This window comes from Gossypium arboreum, chromosome 10 (assembly GCF_025698485.1).
Source record: "Gossypium arboreum isolate Shixiya-1 chromosome 10, ASM2569848v2, whole genome shotgun sequence".
In the NCBI taxonomy this organism is placed as follows: domain Eukaryota; kingdom Viridiplantae; phylum Streptophyta; class Magnoliopsida; order Malvales; family Malvaceae; genus Gossypium; species Gossypium arboreum.
This window is the reverse complement of record NC_069079.1, coordinates 11317804-11343398: the sequence shown is the minus strand read 5'-3', so window position 1 is coordinate 11343398 and position 25595 is coordinate 11317804. Positions and strand designations below refer to the sequence as shown.

At 32.8% G+C, this 25595-nt stretch overlaps 1 protein-coding gene across 1 annotated transcript; it reads right to left on the bottom strand.

Annotated features, from left to right (window-relative positions):
• Positions 1–518: 518 nt before the first annotated feature.
• Positions 519–6084, bottom strand: LOC108487964 (mitochondrial import receptor subunit TOM20-like). The gene is made up of 6 exons (XM_017792291.1): positions 5989–6084; positions 5818–5896; positions 5514–5683; positions 5361–5408; positions 1240–1335; positions 519–653 (listed from the first exon to the last, which is right to left on the bottom strand). The coding sequence occupies exons 1-6, from the start codon at positions 6082–6084 to the stop codon at positions 519–521; spliced, it is 624 nt and encodes a 207-aa protein (XP_017647780.1).
• Between the last annotated feature and the right edge of the window lie 19511 nt (positions 6085–25595).

Genomic DNA, 25595 nt, shown 5'->3' with positions numbered 1-25595 from the left:
AAACACACATATTTGTTCTAAATTTTTAATTTAACACGCATACGCATACGAAACAATTTTTAATACCTGCTAATAACCCTTAATAAAATTTGTTTGATATATTTTATTTTTTAACCTTAATTGAATACCAGTATCATCCAGGCTAAAATACAAGGTACCAAACATTAACCGATACCAAATACCAAATAGATATTTAAACATTACTATAATCTCTAACTTACAACAAATCCAGGAGACTAATCTAAGCTACCATGAGAATTTGTAATAAGAGAACTAACACTGAAGTTGTAAACTCAACTGTGCCTTTGGAGAAAAAGTAACAGTTTCATGCAAAAAATAACTATGTTTTTCTTTTACTTATTTTATCAACAAGGCAAAAGAAAGTAATAACTAAGATAACCATATAAATTTCAATTATTCTCCCATTATCCCAACTCAAAAGTTTTGAAACCTTTTTTAATCTCCCCTCACAGGCATGTGGAGTTGACATATAAGGACATTGCAAAGTATCCCTCAACTTATCCCGATGGTGGTGGGGGTGGTGGCATTTGAGATTTGGCAAACCCGACCCAAACAACAATGCCAATAGCAAGGACTATCCATCCAACTATGTCATATTTGAGATTATAGCTTTTCTTACCTTTTTTAGCATCCTGAAAGAAGGCAAAGACAATAAATCCCAAAGCACTTTTCTTCTAACCTACTTAAATCATATGATTTGTTGATTAACATTTGATTAAGTGGTAAATTTCCTCTTACTATAACTCTTTCCTTGTGCTCAAATCTCTAAAAAAATAATAATATACAAGCTTGTGGTTTTTGACACCATCAAACTAAGCTATATAAAATTCACCGCTTTGACCAACAAATCCATGATACAAATAATACAACAGAGAAACCATAAGTTGGATCCTCTATTAGGGGATTACACATGGTACATGTTATGCATGGATGCATTAATGCATGTCCTTTAAATAACCACCGTAAATCTGCAATGCATCAAACACTTTATGTTGTTTCACTGAAGCCGTGAACAAGTTTAAATGTAGATCAATAGAAAACAACGAGGAAATGAAAACTAACATTTTATAATTTACAATTCCAAATGCCAATGTAGATAGCGCAAAAAAATGGGAATTAATTATGCAGCGCATGAGAACATAAGCCACAGTAATAGGAAAAGAAGATAGGAAGTGAATGAGCATATAAGATAAAGAGAAACATGATTATGAGGATTACCTTTGCTGAACTAGAAGAAGTAGCAGTTGAAGGTCCAACCCCAACTATTTGTTGATCTAAACCATGCTTAAGGATTTCACGATGTAATTTAGGAGCCTAAGGAAAAGATAAACAATACTTGATAACATCTAGATGAACAAAAGGTAAAGAGGATTACATGGAACAAACAATATAGGTCAGTTTGAACTTGACACCTCTCCCTAGACTCTTGGCTTTAAGAGTGAAATCTTTAACGTATTGACTTTACCAGCCAATGTAGAAATTATATCCCTTTCTTTTTTTTATTTCTTTATCTTTATTATGGATGTATGCCTTTGGAATGCTTCTATTACGACAATTCTTTAACTTTATTAATTCTGACTTTAAGCAGTTTGTAAGAGATGAAAAACAAAATCTAAATCGTCATTATTCTGTGATAAAATGACAATACCTAGCTACATTCATACACATCAATTTCACAGCATTGTGGAGTAAAACCAACCACTGGCAGCAATCACTACATGAAATCGCTACAGTATCTTACTCAGATTCATATGTGAGTTGTCAAATATGACTCTATGTTCATATTTTTCAAGTATTCAAAAGTTTTTGGAAGGTAATTTCCTCTTACCCATGTCTAAAAACATGTTGGTCACATGTACTTCAAGGAAGCAACATGTAATATCCCGCTTTTTAATAGTATTGGAAAAGATAGTTTCAGAATCCCACTTCCGTAAATCAAGTTTATAAATATTAAATATGAAGATTTACAGAGTAGGTATAAAAGTATATTAAAGTTTGGTCTGGTAGTTTTGTTGAATCAATAGTTAATTTGGGTGTTAAGACTAAATTGTAAAAATCCAATCGTTATAGGTATTTAATTTGCCAAAGACTTAAGAACTTAAATTGCAATTAGCCAAAGGTTCACAAATGATAATTAAACTCTCTTTTAAAAAAGTGTTGGTGGATAGTGATGACTTATGTATTAAAACATGATTAGTAAGTTGATTGAGGTTAGTTAAAATTAATCAAATTTTAATCATGGTAAAAAAAGCAACTTCGATGGAAGGAAAGAGAATTGAAAGACAAAAAAGAAAGCTTCCAAATTTTTTAAGCATTTGATCTTTAATTTGTAACTGATTTTGAGTTATTTTCTTATAATTTTTATATTTTTGATGTAATGAAAGCTTGATTTAGTTAGCCTATGTACCAAATTGTAAAACTGTTAAAGTTTATCAAAGTTGTCATTGTTGAAAAAGGACTAGATTGTAACATTTAATTGTTAGTTTTGTCCATAATGACTAAAATGAATAAAATATAAATTTATTGTGAAATTTTGGTATAAATAGAGAATATAGGGTCCCTAATGAATGTAATTGAAGTCAATTTTAAACCAAGGCTCAAAATTGAAAGTTTTGGTCATTTCAAATTTAGGGACTAAATTGAATAAAATGTAAAAATTTAGAGATATCGAAAAATGAGATTATATAAGTTCATACATGTCATGGCATAATGTGTAAATATTTGATATTGATGGATTGTATGGAATAATTGTATAGTTCAAGAATTGGATCAAATAAAAGGAAACTGAGGAAAAGTCAAAATTGTTGATTAGTCGAAATTAACTTGTTTGGTGTTTTGACCAGGTAAGTTCATATAGTATTTACTTACTTAGGTTGTTATGTATTTGATTTATATAAATATATGTGTGTTTGGTTGTGAATAAATCGGTTGTGGATTGGTATAAAAGGTAAGAATTGAACTAAATTGAAAAGTGATGTTTATATGTAATAGATACTCGTATGAACTTAGTAAAGGTTAGAATATGATTGACATGCCAATAGAGTCTTGTGTGCACTTGTACGGGATTGATTACATATGTTATCAAGGTCCAACATTTATTTCAAATTCTAATATATATACGACACAGGTTTAGCTCGAACGAGTAACTTAATGTGTTGTTATAAAGGTTTAGCCTGGATAGGTTCAGCTCGAATGAGCAACTAGTGTGGTGTAGGTAACTATCTATCTAGGCTCGTTTACTAGAGTTCATCAGACGAAACAATTAAGTTGAAAATGAGAATTTGAAATGGGATGAAATGAATTTGTTGTTCAAAAGAAAAATGTTGAATTCAGCATGAACAATGTATTGGAATAATGTCTTCGACATGTATTTGATTATATTATCCCTTGATGGAATGAATTTGAAATTAGTTACACAAAATGGCATGAATTGACATTATAATTAATTATGGTATCATATGGTTTGATTATAAGATAATTTTCACCCTGTTTATGTTTTGATTTATCACGTCTAGTAAGTAATGTCAAGTTATGGTAACTTATAGTATCTAGATAAAAAGATAAGGTAATTCTTGAATTGTACATATGAACTTACTAAGAATTTAATATGTTTACCTTGTTTGTTTTCATTTTTCCTTGTAAACTGTCACATTGCAGAACTCATTAAGTCAGATCGTCTCGAAACACACACTATCATCAAATTGGTAGCTATGAGATCATTTTGAATCTAGGGTTGTGGCAAGTAGATAATTATTGGTGTAAATTCTTAATCAATAAAAGTCTTGATGAGTTCAAAATGATTATGGATTTGGTATATTATGATTTTGATTATTGATCATAACATGTGATTTTGGTTAATGCATGTCTTGGTCATGTTTTATGCTTTTTGGAAGTTGTCTTATGAACCTATTTTAACTTGGTATGTTTATGTGATAAGATAAGATAAGTAAAAGAACTAATTTTAGTGCCAAGTTGAAAATGGTATATTTGATTGTCATGGTTAAGAAATGTGACTAGTTCTTAAGATAAGCCATAGATGTACATAATGTGTCTAAATGTATACAATTGAAGTGAAATGGCATGATTCATTGTAATATAGTATAAGTAAGAGTTAGTATTTGAATGGTTAATTGTTATATCATAATGTCATTTAAATTTTTTGAGTTTAGTTGATGAATAAGTGTTGAATGCTTGTTAAGAGGTTGAATGCTTGTTAAGAGGTTGAATTGAATACTTATGCTTGTTTAACATGGTTTGGTAAGCTTTGAATGAAGTAAAAGTTGTGATTTGTTGAACATGTTGAATGGTTGTAGTTGGAAACTATGAAATAGGTACTAAATTGTGCATTTTAACCAAAAACATGAGTCACATCATGACCTCAAACTTTTGATGTTACAACGTTGCGTTACAGTGAATGATGTCATGACGACCTTAGACTTATCATCTTGATATGACATGCTATAATGGCCACATCGTGGCGAGAACTTGTTTAAGTTGTGACTTCAATTCACACTTTTTAAAAATATTTACAACTTGGTTCTAATTTGTGCTCGGGTTGACAAAAGAGCTTTCGTAAGCTCGATTAAGACTTAAGAATTGATTGTTTAACATGAATTGAATGTGGTTGACACTTAATTGCATGTGTGAATGATTATTTACTGTGTATTTAACTATAGTTGCTCTGACAACGAATGTGACACTCCATAACTCAGACCCAACGAGCGGGTTGGGTGAGGGGGTGTTACACAACATATCCTCTACTAACCTTAACATGCAAGGAAATAAAAAACAACACATATTTGAATTCTCAGAAACAACCCATTGGAAATACACCAAATACTGATAAGATGAATAAAAAACTCCCATCAAAATCAAACAACGTCCAGTTTAAACTTTCACAACTAAAAATAGTATGTTGTAATAAGCTATTCAAATTTACTAATTGTGAACCGGTAAGACTAACAAGGGAAGAGGAAAGGAATTGGTGGTTTGGATAGTAGTTCACCTTTGAGTAAGGCAAAAACCCACTAACTATAGGTTTTAATTCTGATGAAAAAGTCTAAGAAAAAGAAGAGAGATTGAAAGGGGTCTCAAGAGAGCTTGGTTAAAGAGAGACAGATAGAAAAAGAGAGAGCCTATTTTTTCCTTTGTCTTTGGGAGTGTATTGAACGGAGGCCTTTGATGAAACCCATGTAATGATACATTATTATTAGTATACGGTTATGTGGATGTGATGGAAACAAACATGTGTGATGGGGATAGACATGTGTAACATAGATCACATAAATGATAAGCATTACCTAAGAATAAACCAATATAAAATAATGAGACCAAAGTACCTTAGAAGATATTTCGAGTGATTTGAGGTAAACTTCATTGGTCGGATCCTAAAAATACACATTAACAAATTTTCCTTGTCAAACAAAGAGCATCAAGCAATAACAAGCATGTATAAATAGACACATCCAAACCTATCGCAAATTGTAAATTACCTCATCAACTGCTTGCAGGAAGTATTTAGCAGCTTGTTTAAAATAGGGCCTCGCTTCATCCTCCGTTTTAGTTAGAAATGCTAAAGAAGTCTGAGCATTTCCCAAACACCATAAAGTTTCATGCTTTCTTGGGTTAATAGACAATGCCTGCTCTAACTTTACAATAGCATCTAATTTAAAAAATAATAATTAATATATAAAAAAAACCTAAATTCAATTCTCAATAGCAAAAAAGTACAGGCAATTCAATTGATGCTTTAATTAATTTAAAAAATTATGAATATATATATATATATATGAGAACCTTGAATCATTTTCAGGGAATCTTGAGGACATTGACACTGAGACAATTCAAGTAAAGATTCTGCCCATCTGGTCAAGTTCTGCCAACAAAAGGATGAAAGAAAAACTAGCCAAAAACACATTTTAATTGAAAAAAATAAATAAAATAGATCCAAGAAATGAGAAAGCAAACATCGGCGTCGTTAGGATCGGAAGTGTAATTGGCTTCAGAAATTTTACGAGCTTGATCAAAAAAGAGTAGTCTATTAAGTTTGTTGGACACTTCCATGGCTGCTCTTTTGAACTTCTTCTTTTGCTGGATCAATCTTTTTTTCTATAGGTATCTGTTACAAAGAAACAAATTTAGGAACAACAAATTGGAATCCGTGCATTTCAGGAAAAAAATGTAGAAGAGAGAAATAGCGACTCTGGCTTTTTAGTAGCGACCTCGTTAGCAGCCATGAAGTTAGGAATTGAAATTTTTAGTTTTTCTAAAAAAGAAAGAGAAATCTGATTCAAAAACTAGAACTGGGTGTTCCAATTTTCTTTTATTTTTAAAAATGTAATCTAAGCTCAAATATATCAGATTTTTGGCCCCAATATGGTTGTGGTCATGGTTAGCTAGTGTGGAATCCTATGTATATTACATATTTAGAATATTTATATGCATTGGAGTACGTGGATTCGAGTGCCCTGAAGCGTATTATCCTCGTACTTGTGGGTTGGGAAGGGACTTTAGGTGGTTCTAGGTATTTTCTAACAAAAAGGACAAATATGATCAGAAGTTATAATGAGATTATTCAAAAAAAAATATTTATATGCATTAAAACTAATAATACACATAAATAATAAAACATATAATTTGAAATTAATAGTAATACATGCAAAAAATTAAATAGTTAAATGCATAATATTTAAAAAGGGATAATATAGTTTTTGAATATTAAACTTGGCAACTAGGTTCACTTTGGTATTTGTATTTTTTTTGTCAACTTTGATATTTGAGTTTGGCAACGAGATCCATTTTAGTTTTTCAATTGGTACAGGAACAAGACCAATTTGGAGAGATCGGAAATTGATCAACATAACGATTCAAATAAAGGGGTTTAATCGATTGACTCAAAAACTGCTTGAAATTGGTAAAAATAAAAAACCAAGACAAAAATCAACAATTGAATAAGTTGAACCGGTTCAATAAGTTATTTATTTATTTAAAGATTTTTATGAATTTTTAATTAATTGTTAATTATTGTTGGTCCAGAAGTCGAACCAATCAAAATGGTTAAATCTGGAACCAGTTGCCTAACTTTTTCAACCACCGGTTCGATTATTAAAACACTAGATGTGAGATTTTGAGATTTGACCATATCATCACTTGAAAATTTTATATAATTTTTTTTATTTCAATTGATGATGTGTGACAGCCTCAAAGTTCCATATCATCAAAATTTTATATCTTTCAAGTTCAATGACTAAAATGGAACTAGTTGTTAAGTTCAAGTGTCAAATTGGACAAAAAAAATTATAGGTACCAAAGTGAACCTAGCTGTCAAGTTTAGGGACCAAATGTTATAATCTCCCTATTAAAAATAATAAACGCACCCAAATCGTTTATCATGGTATTAATTTTTTTCTATAACACATAAAAAAATTATCGAATGAAAATTCAATATTAAAATTCAGATTATGGTACACTCACGGCTTGTGAAAAACAAATTTATGTAATATATATTTGTAAAAGTTTATATAAAGAATAAATGAGTTTTTAGTTGGATGATGAAGCATAAATGTGAACAAGAGATATTAGTTTAAATATTATTATGTGTGCAATTTTCTTTTTTTATATAAAATAACAAAAATAACCTCACACATGGTAGATTGTATTGTAATAAGTATAGATAAGCAATCTAGAAAATAAATGCTATTATATGTGTGTATTTTTCTATTTTTATTTAAAATCATAAAAATATCCTCAAACCGATATAATTTACTTTGTAAAATGAGGATATTTTATCTTTTCTCAACTAAATTGGTATCCAATTAACTTACGACACTAACATAATAAGAAACATTATAATAAATATAGATGGACTTGACTTTCTTGTTATTAATCTTCATTTACCATTGTTTTCAATGATATAAATTAAGGTTTTGTTTGATATTGCTTTAGCTTAATTAAAAATTATTCTTATTTTTCCAAAGTGATAGTTAACCTATTTTTGATCAAATGTACTTAAATTTAATTATTCTTACCTGTTTAACCCAAAAAATTAATTCTATTAGAAAAAAATTGCCCTAATTAAGGGTTTCCACGTCAACATTGTTTTATTTTTTTTCGGAAGGAAAAAAATTATTCTTTCCCTCCCTAAGGCTCAAAATTGCTCGAGTTGTCATGATATCCTCTTCTGGTTATTGCGATACCAACACCGTAAACGGGATAAAATTGGACAAAAAGGGTAGTCTTTGTCCACCCGATCTACCAATCACCAAAGACTCGTGTAAGGCAATTTTGGCAATGAAAATTCATCAAAATGCAGTTAAAACAACCAAATTTGGCTGAGGAGGAGAGCAACACACATTAGCTTAGTTTTAACCTTAGTTTTCTCTAGGTTTTCTCTTAGTTTTTTTTTTCACTTTTTCTAGGGTTTATATTTCTCTTCTTCTTTCTTAGTTTTAAAGTTTATTTTTCTATATTTACTTCTTGTTCTTAATGTTCTTAGTATTAGTTAAGTTAGTTATCACTGTAGCTTAGGTTTATTTACACTTTCAGTCTTTATACTTTGGTTGTAAGACATTTTAGATTTAGATTAATGTATTTCAATTTCTTTTTCTTTCAATGCACTAAAGTTTATTATTTTTATGTTTATTACTTTATATTTTCTTGTTGAATGCTTTTAGTTTCATGTTCTTTAATTTTTCTTGCATAAACATCTAAACTTTTATATTTTTCTTAAGTTTTTCTTTAACGACTTCTTTTCTTTTCATTTCCATGTTCATTCTCTTTATTTTCAGCATCAATTGCTAAACCAAAAGGGGGGTTGATTGATGCAAATGTGGGTAAGCTGATTTTTGGACAAAGGTCTAAACCGTAATAAATTAGACTAAATCGAATAGACTTAAAACCTTAGGAAGTGACTCCTTTAAAGGAATATCTAGAAAACTGAGATTGAGAGGTAATCTTATAACAACCTAATTTTTAATGGTGTTGGAGACAGTGATTCGAGATCACTAAATCTGACGAGTGAGTTTGAAAATTTAATAAATTACTATTTATTAGTCAAGTGAAATTTTAGAAATATTTTTGAATTAGTGAATTTTGTGAATTAAAAGAATTTATTAGGTAAATTGGGTAAAAAACGAGGTACTGAGACCTTGTTTTCATAAACCGAGCTATAAATATTTTTATAAATATTTACGGAGTGTTAGTGAATTAGTATTAAAGTTTCGTTAGAAAATTTTAATGTTTTGATAGCTAATTAATTAAAAAGGACTAAATTGAAAAAGATACAAAACTTGTTAATTAAAGAAATAGTGACTAAATAGCTCAAATAAGAAATAAGAGGGATTTAAAGGGCAATTAGGCCTAAATTACATAGGCTGGACGGTAGAGATATGGAAATTAATAGGGAAGTAATGTGAACTAAGGGCAAAATTGGAAATTTTGCAAAGTAACTAAATAAAATAATGACTAAATTGAAATTCTAGACAAATCTTCATATTTATCCAGCCAAAAATAGCCATTGAAGAGTTATTCTAAGCTGGTTTTTCATATTTTTGCTACATGTAAGTCCAATTCTAGTTCTTTTCTTGAAATTTTTGTGTTTTTGAGACTTTTACAACTAGGTCCAACTATTGAATTCATTAGTTTTTGATTCTATGAGTGATTTCGAAAGCTTCCATGAATGAGTGCTGGAATTTTATGATGAATAAGCATGGATTTGAAGTTCTAATTTTGTTATGTGATGATTTTATTAAGTGATTTCTATAAAAATTGATTTTTAAGACCTAATTATGAAAAAGCTAAGAATTAGGGTTTAGTGTTGAAATTATGATTTTCAAAGATTTTGTAGTAGTTTAAAATGATGGAATAAAGTGTTATTTGAGAAAAATAAGTTAAATTGATAGGTTAATTGATTAGGGACTAAAATGTAAAAACTATAAAATTTGGTAAATGTGTAATTTCAAAAATTGAAGGGTATGAATTGTGAAGTGGAATGAGGTTGAAATATATGTGCTAATGAATGAATAATTTTATATTATAGATCAATAGTCCAAAGAAAATTAAGGAAAAGAGAAATTATCCGAATAGTTCCTAAACTACAACAATTTTACAAACTAATCCAGGTAAGTTCGTATGGTTAAATCTTAATGTTATTTATTTAATTGACGATTGGTATTTATGTTTATTGTTGAAAATAAAATTATTGCTAAACTATGTATAGTGAAAGCACGAAGCGATCAGAACGCAGGATTGAGTACATTCGTTCAGTATAAGAAAAGAACTGACGGCAAACTACTCAAGTAAACCGAGATTCAGCATTTGTTGCGAAGTTCTATGTTTACTTTCCGTTTAGCTCACATGAGCTTCAGTCAACTTGTATGAGTTTCAATTTAACCCTATTGGGTTTCCGTTTAGCTTTTTCGAGCTTTAGTTTAACCCTTACGGGTTTCCATTTAGCACTTATATGCTTCTGTGCAGCCTTCAGGCTTCTGTATACGATGTACTCATATCCATAAAACGTTCTCTGATTTGACAAGGTTGGTAAGTGATATATGGAATTAATGTCTGAAGATTTGAAGTTATTTTGATATCGATTTGAAATAAGTGATTTCATTGATTGAAGTTGTGTTTGGCAGGAATAGTACATTGAACGATTTACTTAAATGAATTGTTATAGTATGTTTGGTAAGATTTATGTTTTAAGCCAACAAACTTACTAAGCTTCATTAAGCTTACTTTAGTTTTTCAATGTTTTTTGTAGATTTTCAAAAAGTTTGGAGGATCGGATCAACACATCGGCTCACACTACCCAGAAAACTCAAGTAGATTTTGTTATGCATCTTAAGGTTTATATGGCATGTATAGGGTTAAATTGAAAAAAAGCAAACTTGTAACATGGTTGATAATGGCACATATACATATATGTATGTCTGTATTCATGTACTTAGTAATAGCTTATAATAATCAATGAATGGAGTTAATGTAGTAAGTTTTTGCAAATGATTTGTATGATGACATATTAGGTCTAAAACTTGATTTTTTGTTTGTATTGGTTACTTGATTTAGAGGTTGTATTGGTATATGAAAATGTTGTATGCAAGTTGATTGTAAAAAAGGTAAGAAAATTGGCATTTAAATAGCCTATTTTTGTCCACACGGGCAGAGACACAGGCGTGTGTCTCAGTCATGTGTGACACATAGCCATGCACATGGGCGTGTAGTCTGGCCGTGTGTCGCCTGCATCTTAAAATTTAGAAACAAAATGCTCAGAATTGAGCACATGGTTAGAGACACGGGCATGTTCTCAACTGTGTGAGGCACACGGTGTAGCACATGGGTGTGTGGCTTTGCTGTGTGAAAACTGCACCTAATTTTAGGAAAATAAATTGGCCACACAGTCTAGCACATGGGTGTGTGGTTGGCCGTGTGACCCAAGTCAAGGAGTTACATGGGGTAAGACATGGCCTGAAGCACGGGCATCTCATGGGACCACACGGGCGTGTCCCTTGGCCATACGGGAGTGTGACCCTATACCTAGGAAAAATTTTAAAATTTTGCGAAAAATTTTCTAAGTTCCCGATTTAGTTCCGATTCGATTCTAATACTCGTATTGGGCCTCGAGAGTCCATTTAAGGGACAACATGATTAGTCTCGATTTTAAATAATAAATGGCAATAATTATGTGTAATTATTATTTAAAATCTGATAATACTCTGTAACCTTATTCCAGAATGGATAAGGGTTAGGGTATTACAAAACTTGTTGTGCATCCATTCATTGGTCTCGAATTAACTGGTGAGATCGAGAGATAAATCAGATTAATTCATCTAGGTCAGTAAAATTGAAATCAAAAGATAAAATAGAGTCACTTAGTAATTTAAGCGATTTAAGTCTCTTGTTTGAGGATCGATGAACCACATCGGAATCAACCAACCACTATTAATAATTTATTTTGTTAATTTCTTAGTTTTGTACTCTTTGCAATTTAGTCCCTAAATTAGCATATTTAGTTTTCTTGCAAAATTTTATTGTTATAATTTGTCGTACTATAAAATCATATCAGTAGCCGTTTAGACTCTAAAGTTTATGCTATCTATCATTCAATCGTCATCTCCTTTTGGTTCGATTCTTAGAATATTATGATATTTTATTGTAACGATACAAATATTACGACTGACCTGTACGTTTACAGTAAAGTTACGGTTATAAAATTATTTTATAAGTTTTTTGTTTTTATGCGCACGTGCGAACATGATCACCTCTTTTTTTGGGTTAGGCTCAATGTTGCTAGGGATACTTGAGGCGGCATTGGTTTGCAACACTTGGCATCACACCTCAAAATAAATAGGGTTAGATGAAATGATTAATCAAGAAATGAACCTTAGATTTGATGGTTAGGTGTAGTGCATTCTACCTATAGGTCTTGGGTTCAAACACCTCCTTCCCCTTCTTTTTTCCTTTTAATTTATCCCCTAAGATTTCAAACCTTAGCTATTTAATCGTTCTTTTCCTATTTGGATTAGGATTGCCTTTTTTCAAATTCTAATAAAATTTATCTTCATCTTCATCTTTATCTTCTATTTCTTCTCTTTTCCTCTTCTACACCATATTTTCATCTTATTGTTGTTGATTATTTTACTTTCCCGTATCAAATCATCCCCTGTTCAATCATTTTCTATCAATATTGCAATTACCATCAATAGCATCTATATCTTTTCTAAGAAATAGTAAGTACACCTTGTTTCGATGATTAGATCCTGTATTTTTGTAATACTACTACCTGATGCTAATCTTTCATTTGAATAATTAATATTTTACGGATCTTGCCAAATATTTAATAATCTTGTGAAAATCTTGATACTGAATTTTAATCAGTGCTTATTTGTGATTGAAAGAACGAATTTAGGTGAATCGAATCAAATTTGATAGTGAAAGCATCAAATGAACCCGTGGTGAAAGGTGTATGTCTTTTCCAAGTAAAACAATGGTGATCGTGTATAGACTTAGGGCCACACTGTCCTCCTCATGGGCTTGTAGACCACATGGCTTGTAACATTCCGAAATAGGGCCTAAACGGAACAGTGGTTGCGAAACCACAAATTCAGGGTAGAAAAAAAAAATATTTTATTATTATTTTGAGGTTCATGGTATGATTACATGATTGTGCGAAAATTTCGTGATAAAATTCTATGCATAAAGTGCTTAAATTGAGGTTAGGGACTAAATCGAATAATTTGCAAAACTTGTATTCTAGAAGTTTTTAGTATGAAATTATTTTGGAATATTAATTAGGAGATCTTAAATGGTAATTTGACCAGTTTTAAGTTCATGGACAAAATTAGGACATGGAAGGAATTTTGAAAAGTTTAGTAAGGAGGGCATTTTGGTCATTTGGTTATTAACATTAATAAAAGGTAAAAGATGATAAAATTGTATCATCTTCTTCAAGTTACCAGCAGAACCTTACCTCTCTCCATAGCTGGGGTTTCTTCAACTTTCAAGCTTCATAATCAAGAAGAGCGAAATTCGAGAGTAGATCGGGAAAAGAAAAGTAAAGGACTAAATTGTAAAGTTTAGTCACATTTTGTATCGAGGTAAGTTTACAGTAAATAAATGCAATATTCTTTTATTTTACATTATTATTGTCAATTTCAGCATTTATATATTTATGTTATGAAAATATTTAAAGTCGAATTTAAGGTGAAGTGACAGAGGAAAAGTGTTAGAAAGCCGGTTGAACCCTAGGAATGTTAGGATATTAGGGTTGATGAGACGTAACAGAAATGAGCCATGTAAGCCCATATTAGAAATATGGCTTTGGAGACAGATTGAGCCATGTAAGTCCATATTATATATGGCATTGGAGACAGGAATAATTCATGTAAGTCCATGTCAAAGACATGGCATTGGCGAGATAATATTGATAGACAGAGCGACCCTAGTATCCTTAGTATTCGAGTGGTTCAACGGGTCAGGATACGAGTTAAATTACAGTGAATTAACAGCAAGGGAAAAGTAGATTATATTTATGAAAAAGGAAAGGTCAGGTAAGAAAGAAGGTAAGGGAATAAAGAAGAAGATAGAAATTGAGAAGTAAAGAAATTTATGATGTTAGATGATATTATGCATAATTATCCATTATGTTGAATGTTGTGATTTATTTGCTTGTAAGCTTACTAAGCCTAGTGCTTAATCTCTTTATTTTCTTCTTCTTATAGTACTTATCTAGCCACTCGGGATCGAAGGAAGCGTCGGAGGCCGATCACACTATCAAAGAAATAACTCGGTATAATTAGATGTTTTGTTTTGTGTATGGCATGTATAGAAACTTAGCTACTTTTGGTATAATATGAGCAATGAATGATGTGTAAATACTTGCTAGTGATTAGCTAATAAAATAGCCGATGATATACATATTTATTAATATGTATGATTGATTGATGATTATCACATGAAAATTATGAAAAATGTGAAAGTAACCTAAAAACAGATTCAAGTAACAGAAATGACGTAACTTTGAAAAATCACTAAAAATTGTAGAAACATAGTTTGAAGATGAATAATATATGAAATTAAAGCTTATTATGTATATTTTCTTATGGAATAAGCAAAACAGGTAAAGGTATTATATTTTATGAGATATCTGAGTTTTAGTGAAACAGGGTCAGAGTGATTTCTGGATCCCCTGTTTCAACTTTGGAAATTCACCATAAATTGTAAAAAACTAATTAGAAGGTGTAATTTATATGGTTAGAATCCTTATTTAATCTAGTTTTTATAGAAATAAACGGTTTAGTCATATGAATTTTGTACAGGAAGAAACATGGCTCGTAGTAAGAAGAGGTCAGTGTAGTTGAGTTTTGAAATAGGGGAAACTTTAACTAATAAACTGTACTAATTGGCCAAGTCAAAAATTCTAGAAAAAAATTAGTAGATAGATATATGAGTCTAGTTTCAGGAAAAATTTACGGATCTTAATTTCGAGTTTCTAAACTCAAGATATGAATTTTTAGGCGACTACGACGCAGAATGGCAGCACATTCCGAAAAGCTTAAATAAATAATTTAAACCTATTTAAGTGATAGATTAAGTTTAGTAATGCCTCGTGCTCGATTCTGGAAACAGTCTCGGGTAAGGAGTGTTACATTTATTGGTATCAGAGCAGGTTTAGTCGATTCTCGGAACAGTTAGTGTGAGAAAAAGTCTAGCTATACATGCCATACTTGTATTTTGATAGTGTGACGACTCCTGACGATTTTTTTTTTTAATATATTTTGTTTTATAGTAATGGATCCCGGGCGAGCCGGTGATGATGATGTAGAAAGTAATGCCTGCTTCCACGAAGGGCAACGCCATCGAGAATAGGCCAGTAATAGTTGATCGGGGAGGAGTGACTCGAAGCTCTCTTAGAGCTTTGAATGATTTGTTTGCCGAGTTCGTTAAATGCGAATCCCATTAGACCTCCACCCCTCATGATTCTCGAGGCTACCCATGTAGCTCAAGCTTCCCGATCCACAGTGCAGTGGTAAGAGAAAACCACCAGTTGATAGAATCAGAAACAAAGGCGCGAAGAGTTCCGAGCAACAAAAGATGATGATGCGAGAAAGAGCGAATTTTGGTTAGAAAATACTATCGAGTCTTTGACGAATTATCTTGTACACCGAGGAATGTATGAAATGTGTAGTATCACTTCTTAGAGACTCGACCTACTATTGGTGGAAGACACTTGTATCGGTTGTACGAAAGAGAGGGTCACTTGGGATTTCTTTCGGGAAGAATTTCGTAAAAAGTACATCGATCGAGGTTTATTGACCGAAGAGAAAGGAATTCTGGAATTGAAACAAGGCAATATGACGGTGACCGATTATGAGCGTGAATTTGTCGTGCTCGATAAATATGCTCAAGAATGTGTGTCCACAGAGGCTATCCTGTAAAAGATTTGAGGATGGGTTAAATGATGATATCCACCGTCGGTGGGTGTCCTAGAAATAAAAGAGTTCGTTATTTTAGTTGAGAGAGCACATGAAGCGAGGAGCTATTAAAAGGAAAGGCAAAGTTGAGACAGAGACACAAGATACAAAGAAGAGACAGATGAGCGAGATCATTTGGGCTACATCCAAGAGGCCAGAGAGTTTTCTACGGATCTAGCTTTTCGGCAGGCAATCTAGTCGAATAGAGGTAGCAGATTTAAGGATCCGAAGGCTCGGACCACCTCGACTACGAGTGTAGGTAATGTCGCACGGGGTAGATCGAGGTGTCCACGATGTGGTAGACTTCATTATGGTCCTTGTCGGGCGGTGAAAATGTTTGCTATAAATGTGGTGCTCCAGATCATTTTGTACGAGAATGTCCGAAGTGGCTAGCCGAGAGGTAACACAGAGTGCTAGATCCTAAATGCTCCTACTAGAGGCGATCACCGAGGCAACCGGGAGTAGGAGCAAGTAATGAGGTACCTTTAGAGATTCGGTGTGAGACCGGATGTTAGAGCCCTGCAATGACTTATGCTATTCGTGCACGCGAAGAGGCATCCTCCCCGATGTGATTACGGTACATTTTCTCTACATGATATTAATGTCATTGCTCTGATTGATCCGGGTTCGACTCATTCTTATGTTTGTATGAAATTGATGCCTAGTATAAGTATGCCTATAGAATCTACAGAATTTGTGATTAAAGTATCGAATCCATTAGGCAAGCATGTATTAGTAGATAAAGTATGTAGAAATTGTCCTTTAATGATTAGAGGCTCTTGTTTTTCCTGATCTCATGCTATTACCATTTGATGAGTTTGATGTGATTCTTGGTATGGATTGGTTGACTACACATGATGTGATAGTGAATTGTGGAAAGAAATTCATTGAGTTGAAGTGTGAAAATGGTGAAATTCTTCGGGTTAATTCAGAAGAGTCAGATAGTTTATTTCCCATAATTTCTGTTATGTCTGCTCAGAAATGTTTGAGAAAAGGGTATGAAGCTTATCTTGCTTTTGTGTTAAACACTAAAGATCCAGAATTGAAAATTGAATCAGTGCCTGTGGTATGTGAGTTTCCCGATGTGTTTCCGGAAGAACTACCAGGTTTGCCTCCTGTTAGGGAAGTTGAGTTTGGTATTGAGTTGATTCCAGGTACCACGCCCATTTCTATTGCTCCTTATAGAATGGCTCCATTGGAATTGAAAGAATTGAAAGCTCAGTTGCAGGAATTAACAGATAAAGGCTTGGTAAGACCCAGTAGTTCACCATGGGGTGCACCAGTGTTATTTGTGAAAAAGAAAGACGGATCGATGAGATTATGCATAGATTATCGGCAACTTAACAAGGTAACAGTAAAGAACAAGTATCCATTGCCTAGAATTGATGATTTGTTTGATCAATTGAAGGAGCTCTGTGTTTTCGAAGATAGATTTGAGATCCGGATACTATCGATTCATGAGTTAAAGAGTCGATGTCTGAAGACGCTTCCGGACTAGGTATGGTCATTATGAGTTCCTTGTGATGCCATTTGGCTTGATTAATGCTCCTGCCATTTTCATGGACTTAATGAACCGAATTTTTAGACCATACTTAGATAAGTTTGTAGTTGTGTTCATTGATGATATTTTGATTTATTCTCATGATGAGACTGAGCATGCTGAGCATTTGAGAACAGTTTTACAAATTCTGAAAGATAATCAGTTGTATGCCAAGTTCAGCAAAAGTGAGTTCTGGTTACGAGAAGTTGGTTTTCTTGGACATATTGTCTCGGTGAAGGTATTAAGGTTGATCTGAGTAAGATTTCAGCCATTGTTGATTGGAAGCCTCCTAGAAATGTATCGGAAGTTAGAAGTTTTCTTGGTCTTCTTTGGATATTATAGGCGATTTGTAGAGGATTTTCCATGATAGCTACCAGATTGACGAGAGGCGCTACGGAAGGATGTTAAGTTTGAATGGATGAGAAGTGCCAACAAAGTTTTGATAAGTTAAAGGCATTGTTGACGAAGCTCCTATCTTAGTACAGTAGGAACCGAGTAAAGAATTTGTGATTCTGATGATGCATCTTTGAATGGGCTCGGTTGTGTACTCATGCAGGAAGGAAAGGTAATTGCTTATGCCTCTAGACAATTGAAGCCACATGAGAAAAATTATCCGACACATGATTTAGAGCTAGTGCTATTGTATTTGCATTGAAGATTTGGAGACATTATTTGTATGGTGAAAGGTGCGGATATTTACCGATCATAAAAGCTTGAAATACTTGATGACTCAAAAAGATTTGAATTTAAGGCAAAGAAGATGGTTGGAATTGCTTAAAGATTATGAGTTAGTGATTGATTATCACCCAGGTAAGGCAAATGTAGTTGCTGACGCTTTAAGCAGGAAACTTTTATTTACATTGCGAGCTTTGAATACCAATTTAGCCATGTCAGATGATGGTTCTATTTTAGCTGAATTTAGAGCTAAACCGGTATTTCTTGAAGAGATTTGTGAAGCTCAGAAAGATGATAATGAGTTACAAGCTAAAAGAGTTCAATGTGAGTCAGGCATAGAATCAGATTTCTGGATTGGTTCTGATGGTTGTTTGATGTTTAGAGACAGAATTTGTGTACCAAAGAATGATGAGCTTATTCGGAAGATTTTACAGGAAGCACATAGCAGTTCTTTATCTATTCATCCAAAAGGTACAAAATGTATAATGATTTGAAGAAATTGTATTGGTGGGTAGGAATGAAAAGAGATATTTGAGTTTGTTTCTAGATGCTTGATTTGTCAACGGTAAAGGCCGAACATCGGTACCCTCGGGATTATTGCAACTTTGTGCTAGTTAGGAATGGAAATGGGACAGAGTTACTATGGATTTTGTGACGGATTGCCGTTAACACTGAAAAAGAAAGATGCAATATGGGTTGTGATTGATAAGCTAACTAAGTCACTCATTTTATCCCAATCCGTATGGATTATTCACTTGACAAGTTGGCCGAGTTATACATTTCGAGATAGTTAGACTACATGGAGTGCCATTATCGATCATTTCGCATGAGATCCAAGATTTACTTCACGGTTCGGAAGAAGTTACAAGAGGCTTTAGGTACGAAGTTGAGTTTTAGTACTTTTCACCCTCGAATCGATGGTCGGTCGAGAGAGTTATTCGGTACTTGAAGATATGCTTAGATGTTGTGTATTAGAATTTCAAGGTAGTTGGGAAAATACTTACCATTGGTAGAGTTTGCCTACAATAATAGTTATCAATCAAGTTTGAAGATGGCACCTTATGAAGCTTTGTTTGGACGTAAATGCCGTACACCTTTATATTGGATGAGCTTAAAGAAAGCCGATTACTGGGGTTGATCTAGTTAAAGAAACGGAAGAAAAAGTGAAAGTTATCAGAAATTGTTTAAAAGCAGCTTCAGACAGGCAGAAGTCGTATGCAGATTTAAAAAGAAAAGAGATCGAATATCAAGTTGGTGACAAAGTTTTTTTGAAAGTATCCCGTGGAAGAAAGTTCTCGATTTGGCAAGAAAGGCAAACTAAGTCCACGTTTATTGGACCGTTTGAAGTGATTGAGAGAGTCGGACCATTAGCATATCGGTTAGCTTTGCGATTGAGTTAGAGAAGATTCATAATGTATTTCATGTGTCTATGCTACGTCGTTATCGTTCAGATCCGTCACATGTGATTTCTCAGACAGAGGTTGAGATTCAGCCAGACATGACTTACGGTGAAGAACCGGTAAAGATTCTAGCTCGAGAGGTAAAGCAATTAAGGAACAAAAGTATTGTACTTGTGAAAGTACTATGGAATAGACATGGGGTAGACGAGGCTACATGGGAACCCGAAGAGGCTATCAAAACAGTACCCATATCTCTTCACAGGTAAGATTTTGGGACGAAAATCCCTAAAGGGGAGAAATGTAACATTCAGAAATAGGGCCTAAACGGAACAGTGGTTGCGAAACCACAAATTCAGGTAGAAAAAAAATATTTTATTATTATTTTGAGGTTCATGGTATGATTACATGATTGTGCGAAAATTTCGTGATAAAATTCTATGCATAAAGTGCTTAAATTGAGGTTAGGGACTAAATCGAATAATTTGCAAAACTTGTATTCTAGAAGTTTTAGTATGAAATTATTTTGGAATATTAATTAGGAGATCTTAAATGGTAATTTGACCAGTTTTAAGTTCATGGACAAAATTAGGACATGGAAGGAATTTTGAAAAGTTTAGTAAGGAGGGCATTTTGGTCATTTGGTTATTAACATTAATAAAAGGTAAAAGATGATAAAATTGTATCATCTTCTTCAAGTTACCAGCAGAACCTTACCTCTCTCCATAGCTGGGGTTTCTTCAACTTTCAAGCTTCATAATCAAGAAGAGCGAAATCGAGAGTAGATCGGGAAAAGAAAAGTAAAGGACTAAATTGTAAAGTTTAGTCACATTTTGTATCGAGGTAAGTTTACAGTAAATAAATGCAATATTCTTTTATTTTACATTATTATTGTCAATTTCAGCATTTATATATTTATGTTATGAAAATATTTAAAGTCGAATTTAAGGTGAAGTGACGGAGGAAAAGTGTTAGAAAGCCCGGTTGAACCCTAGGAATGTTAGGATATTAGGGTTGACAGATGAACAGAAATGAGCCATGTAAGCCCATATTAGAAATATGGCTTTGGAGACAGATTGAGCCATGTAAGTCCATATTATATATGGCATTGGAGACAGAATAATTCATGTAAGTCCATGTCAAAGACATGGCATTGGCGAGATAATATTGATGACAGAAGCGACCCTAGTATCCTTAGTATTCGAGTGGTTCAACGGGTCAGGATACGAGTTAAATTACAGTGAATTAACAGCAAGGAAAAGTAGATTATATTTATGAAAAGGAAAGGTCGGGTAAGAAAGAAGGTAAGGGAATAAAGAAGAAGATAGAAATTGAGAAGTAAAGAAATTTATGATGTTAGATGATATTATGCATAATTATCCATTATGTTGAATGTTGTGATTTATTTGCTTGTAAGCTTACTAAGCCTAGTGCTTAATCTCTTTATTTTCTTCTTCTTATAGTACTTATCTAGCCACTCGGGATCGAAGGAAAGCGTCGGAGGCCGATCACACTATCAAAGAAATAACTCGGTATAATTAGATGTTTTGTTTTGTGTATGGCATGTATAGAAACTTAGCTACTTTTGGTATAATATGAGCAATGAATGATGTGTAAATACTTGCTAGTGATTAGCTAATAAAATAGCCGATGATATACATATTTATTAATATGTATGATTGATTGATGATTATCACATGAAAATTATGAAAATGTGAAAGTAACCTAAAACAGATTCAAGTAACAGAAATGACGTAACTTTGAAAAATCACTAAAAATTGTAGAAACATAGTTTGAAGATGAATAATATATGAAATTAAAGCTTATTATGTATATTTTCTTATGGAATAAGCAAAACAGGTAAAGGTATTATATTTTATGAGATATCTGAGTTTTAGTGAAACAGGGTCAGAGTGATTTCTGGATCCCTGTTTCAACTTTGAAATTCACCATAAATTGTAAAAACTAATTAGAAGGTGTAATTTATATGGTTAGAATCCTTATTTAATCTAGTTTTATAGAAACAAACGGTTTAGTCATATGAATTTTGTACAGGAAGAAACATGGCTCGTAGTAAGAAGAGGTCAGTGTAGTTGAGTTTTGAAATAGGGGAAACTTTAACTAATAAACTGTACTAATTGGCCAAGTCAAAAATTCTAGAAAAAAATTAGTAGATAGATATATGAGTCTAGTTTCAGGAAAAATTTACGGATCTTAATTTCGAGTTTCGAAACTCAAGATATGAATTTTTAGGCGACTACGACGCAGAATGGCAGCACATTCCGAAAAGCTTAAATAAATAATTTAAACCTATTTAAGTGATAGATTAAGTTTAGTAATGCCTCGTGCTCGATTCTGGAAACAGTCTCGGGTAAGGAGTGTTACATGGCTACCATATGGCCATGTACACTAATAAAATTTAAGGACTTCATGAACCACACAACATTAGGCTATTACACGGTTTGGCCACACAGTCGCGTGACCTCTGTTTGAAAGTTTTGCCTAGAAATTTATGATATGTTCAGTTTAGTCCTTATATATCCCCTGAATTTTTTTTAAATTTTTAACTCGCTCAACTAAGTCATGATATTGTGTGTGTTCTGGAATCTGTGATTTAATGACCAAATTGCTACTGTTATATTGTATAAGATGGGAATGTCATGTGCCTTTTGTCAATGTGATATTGATATTGTTAGTGATAATATTATTATCGCGCTACTGAGTACATGTTAAGCATGTCTACTATTTCTGCACTATTTTGTTACAAAGCATGTCATATTACATTGCATGGAATGGGACGATATGAATGGAGGAAGAGTGGCAGTTTAATAATCTGCAAACAGTGATGGTTCATCCACAACCTAGTGGCAGTTTATCTGCAAATGTTTTTATCTAGAAATACTGGTGGTTTACCTGCAATTTTTTTCACTAACAGTTTATCTACAAATCAATGGTAGTTTACCCACAACGCGGTGTGCTACAAATGGATGAGTTTTTGGGAACTCTTATTGTAGTGTGCAACAGAGTTGGGTAGGACCCTTTCTGATAAATCGAAATTGCATTGCATTAATAAGCATTTGCATTCAAAACTGTGAATTCTGAAATATTATACTGATATGTTAATTTGAAAATCCAATACTTTAAATTGCTATACAATTGTGATTATTCTAAGAATTGATATTCTGTATGTTTTGTCTATTATTTTACACCAAATTTCTTGTGATTGGATTCACACTAAGCTTCTTAAGCTCACCCTCCTTTAATTTCCTTATTTACAGATAACCCATAAGTTTAGGATGCAGACTCGACATCTTTAAAAATAATTTCTATTATTTCGAAACTATATTGTTTTATTTTAATTGTGGCATTGGACTTAAGTTTTGGGTTTATTTGGCCTACACGACATTTAAGTTGATTTTAGGATGTTGAAACATGGATTTTGAATTTATTATGCTTAAAATTATGGTTTTTTTCATTAAAACTATTTTGAATATCACTTTTCTGCTACGATATCATGTAATTGAGATTTTGAAAAGTAAATAAATTAGAAATAAGCTTTTGATAAATAAACTTTAAAACCCATCATTTTTGGAAAATTTTATCTTTTAGTGAAAATGAGATAACATGCTTAGTTTTTCTTCAAAAATAAGCAAATGTTTTTAAACAATTATTTTATAAACTTCGATAGTTCTACTAAGCCATTTTGATGGCCAATGTAATCTTTAGAATTCAATCGTAATGTCTTGGCCGATTTTGTGTGGTTACACTTGGAGGATTTTCTCGAGTTGACCTTGTATTTAGAGCATATTTGCTTACACAGAATGCTTCCCATCTTCGAGTTTGCTAACTCTAACAGGAAAACAAGGTCACTATTAAAGTCGGGCTTCTGTTTGGCTTTGGATGGCCTAAAAGTTTGCGAAGGTTGATTGTAATTTTAATTGTGTACCACTTGATTGGAGGGTCCCTCTTGGTTCCCTCCCAACCTAAAATTGGGGTAATGGCACCACTCTGGGTTGTAGGTGTTGGAATAAAGATTGTTTCCTCTATTCCCTATGTAGTTTACCTCGACATAAGCCTTCTTGTAGCAGTTTCCCGGCTTGTATCTTTATTCTGATGACTTACATTGACACCCATTAGATAAGGTTGGTTGAGGGCTTGTAATCTATAGAAGCTAAGTTTGAGGTGATTAAGCCTTACTAGGATTTGCTTAAATTTATCCTTGCCACAAACCGTATTCTTGATTGGCGGTTTAGCTCGACATGTGAACCATTCAGTCGATCACATATATGAGTTCATTGTCATATCCTTAATGAGTTGACAACCCTCAGTATATGTCTTAGACATAAACGCCCCCATAGACGTTCTGTCTAGGATAGATCATAAGTTCCCATCAAGGCTATTATAAAAAGATTGTAATTGAAGCAAATATTGTAAGCCATGGTAAGGGTATTTGCATAGCATGAGTTTAAAGTGCTCTCACGCTTCATATAGTGACTCCCTTTCTACTTGTCGAAAGTTGGTGATGTTCATCCGCAGCTTCTTCATTTTTCTCGAGGGAAAGTACTTGGCTAGGAATTGGTTGGCAAACTCGTCCTACGTATTGATTGAGACCATCGGCTGTGAATTCTGAATAGCATTACTAAAAATTCATAATGACCGTATCGGGTTCTGAATGTAGTCTTCATCACATCACAAATTTTCACCCGCTTTTGATAATACACCGATCTGAGATCTATTTTAGAAAACACTATTGCACCTTTCAATTGATCAAACAGGTCATCAATACGGGGCAATGAATATTTATTCTTTACTGTCATTTTGTTCGGTTATAGGTAGTTTATACACAATTTCAATTAGAGGTGTGCATGGTAGGCGGCCTACCGCCTCAAGGCCCTTAGAAAAATGGGAGCATTTGGGTAAAATATAGGCGAAAAACGGGCTTGGACAAAAACGAGGCTGTTTAGAAAACGAGCCAGCCTCGTAAGATTTTTTGGCAGGGCTTCTTACTTCTACCTGCCCGATTTTAATATTAAATTATTTTAAAATTTTTTATTTTTAATTTTAAATAACTTTAGTACTTTTACTTTACTTTTTTGTTATTTTGATGTTATTTTGATATTGTAAAACTTTTGTTATTAATATAATTTAATTCTTAATTTAGTTTTAATTTGTTTCAATTTTTCAATTTTAATATAATTACTTTTTATTATATTTTTAATTTATGTATAATTTTAATAATTATTTTAGTCCCATTATTTATTTATTTTTGTTTTAATATTTGTTTTTATGTTTTAAATGTATTTGATTTATTATATTTTAAAGTTTTTATTTAATAAAAAAGCAAAAAAATTAATATGACCGGGTAGGTAAGGGCCGAGCTCGACCTACCATTTTTTCTCAGCGGGCTTGGACAAATTTTCAGGCCCATATTTGAGCGGGTGGGCCGGGCCTTGAAAACAGGCTGAAATTTTTTTATGGGCCCGGCCCGGCTCATGCACACCTCTAATCTCAATGTACTATCTTTCTTTTTTTTTAAAAATAGTATTGGTGCGCCCCAAGGAGACACACTCGGGCAGATGAAACATCTGTCTAATAATTTTTGCAACTGTGTTTTAAGTTCTTTCAACTTAGTCAGTGCCATTATATATGGTGGGATCGATATTGGTACAATCTCAGGTATCAAATCAATAGCAAATTCAACTTCACGTTTTGGTGGCAAACCTAGCAATTCTTCAAGAAATATGTCTATAAATTCACTAAGAACATATACCTGATCCAACTTCGATCCAAAATCTCGAGTATCTAGTATATAAGCCATAAATGCTTCACTACCCCTAGAAATTATTTTCTGTGCAGATATCACTGAAACAACTCTAGAAACACTATTTAACTTACCCGAATCAACTGAAATTAGTTGGGCCGGGCCGGGCTCAACTAAAAAATCATGCCCATTTATTGGGCTCGGGCCGGGCCAAAAAAATGGGCCTAAAATTTTAT

Excerpts from the sequence above, each read along its gene's own strand:
- LOC108487964 (XM_017792291.1), bottom strand. The coding sequence starts at position 6,084 with ATGGAAGTGTCCAACAAACTTAATAGACTACTCTTTTTTGATCAAGCT. Across the intron at positions 5,897-5,988 it reads CCGATCCTAACGACGCCGAT|AACTTGACCAGATGGGCAGA; the intron begins GTTTGCTTTCTC and ends TTTTGTTGGCAG. Across the intron at positions 5,684-5,817 it reads TTCCCTGAAAATGATTCAAG|ATGCTATTGTAAAGTTAGAG; the intron begins GTTCTCATATAT and ends TTTTTAAATTAG.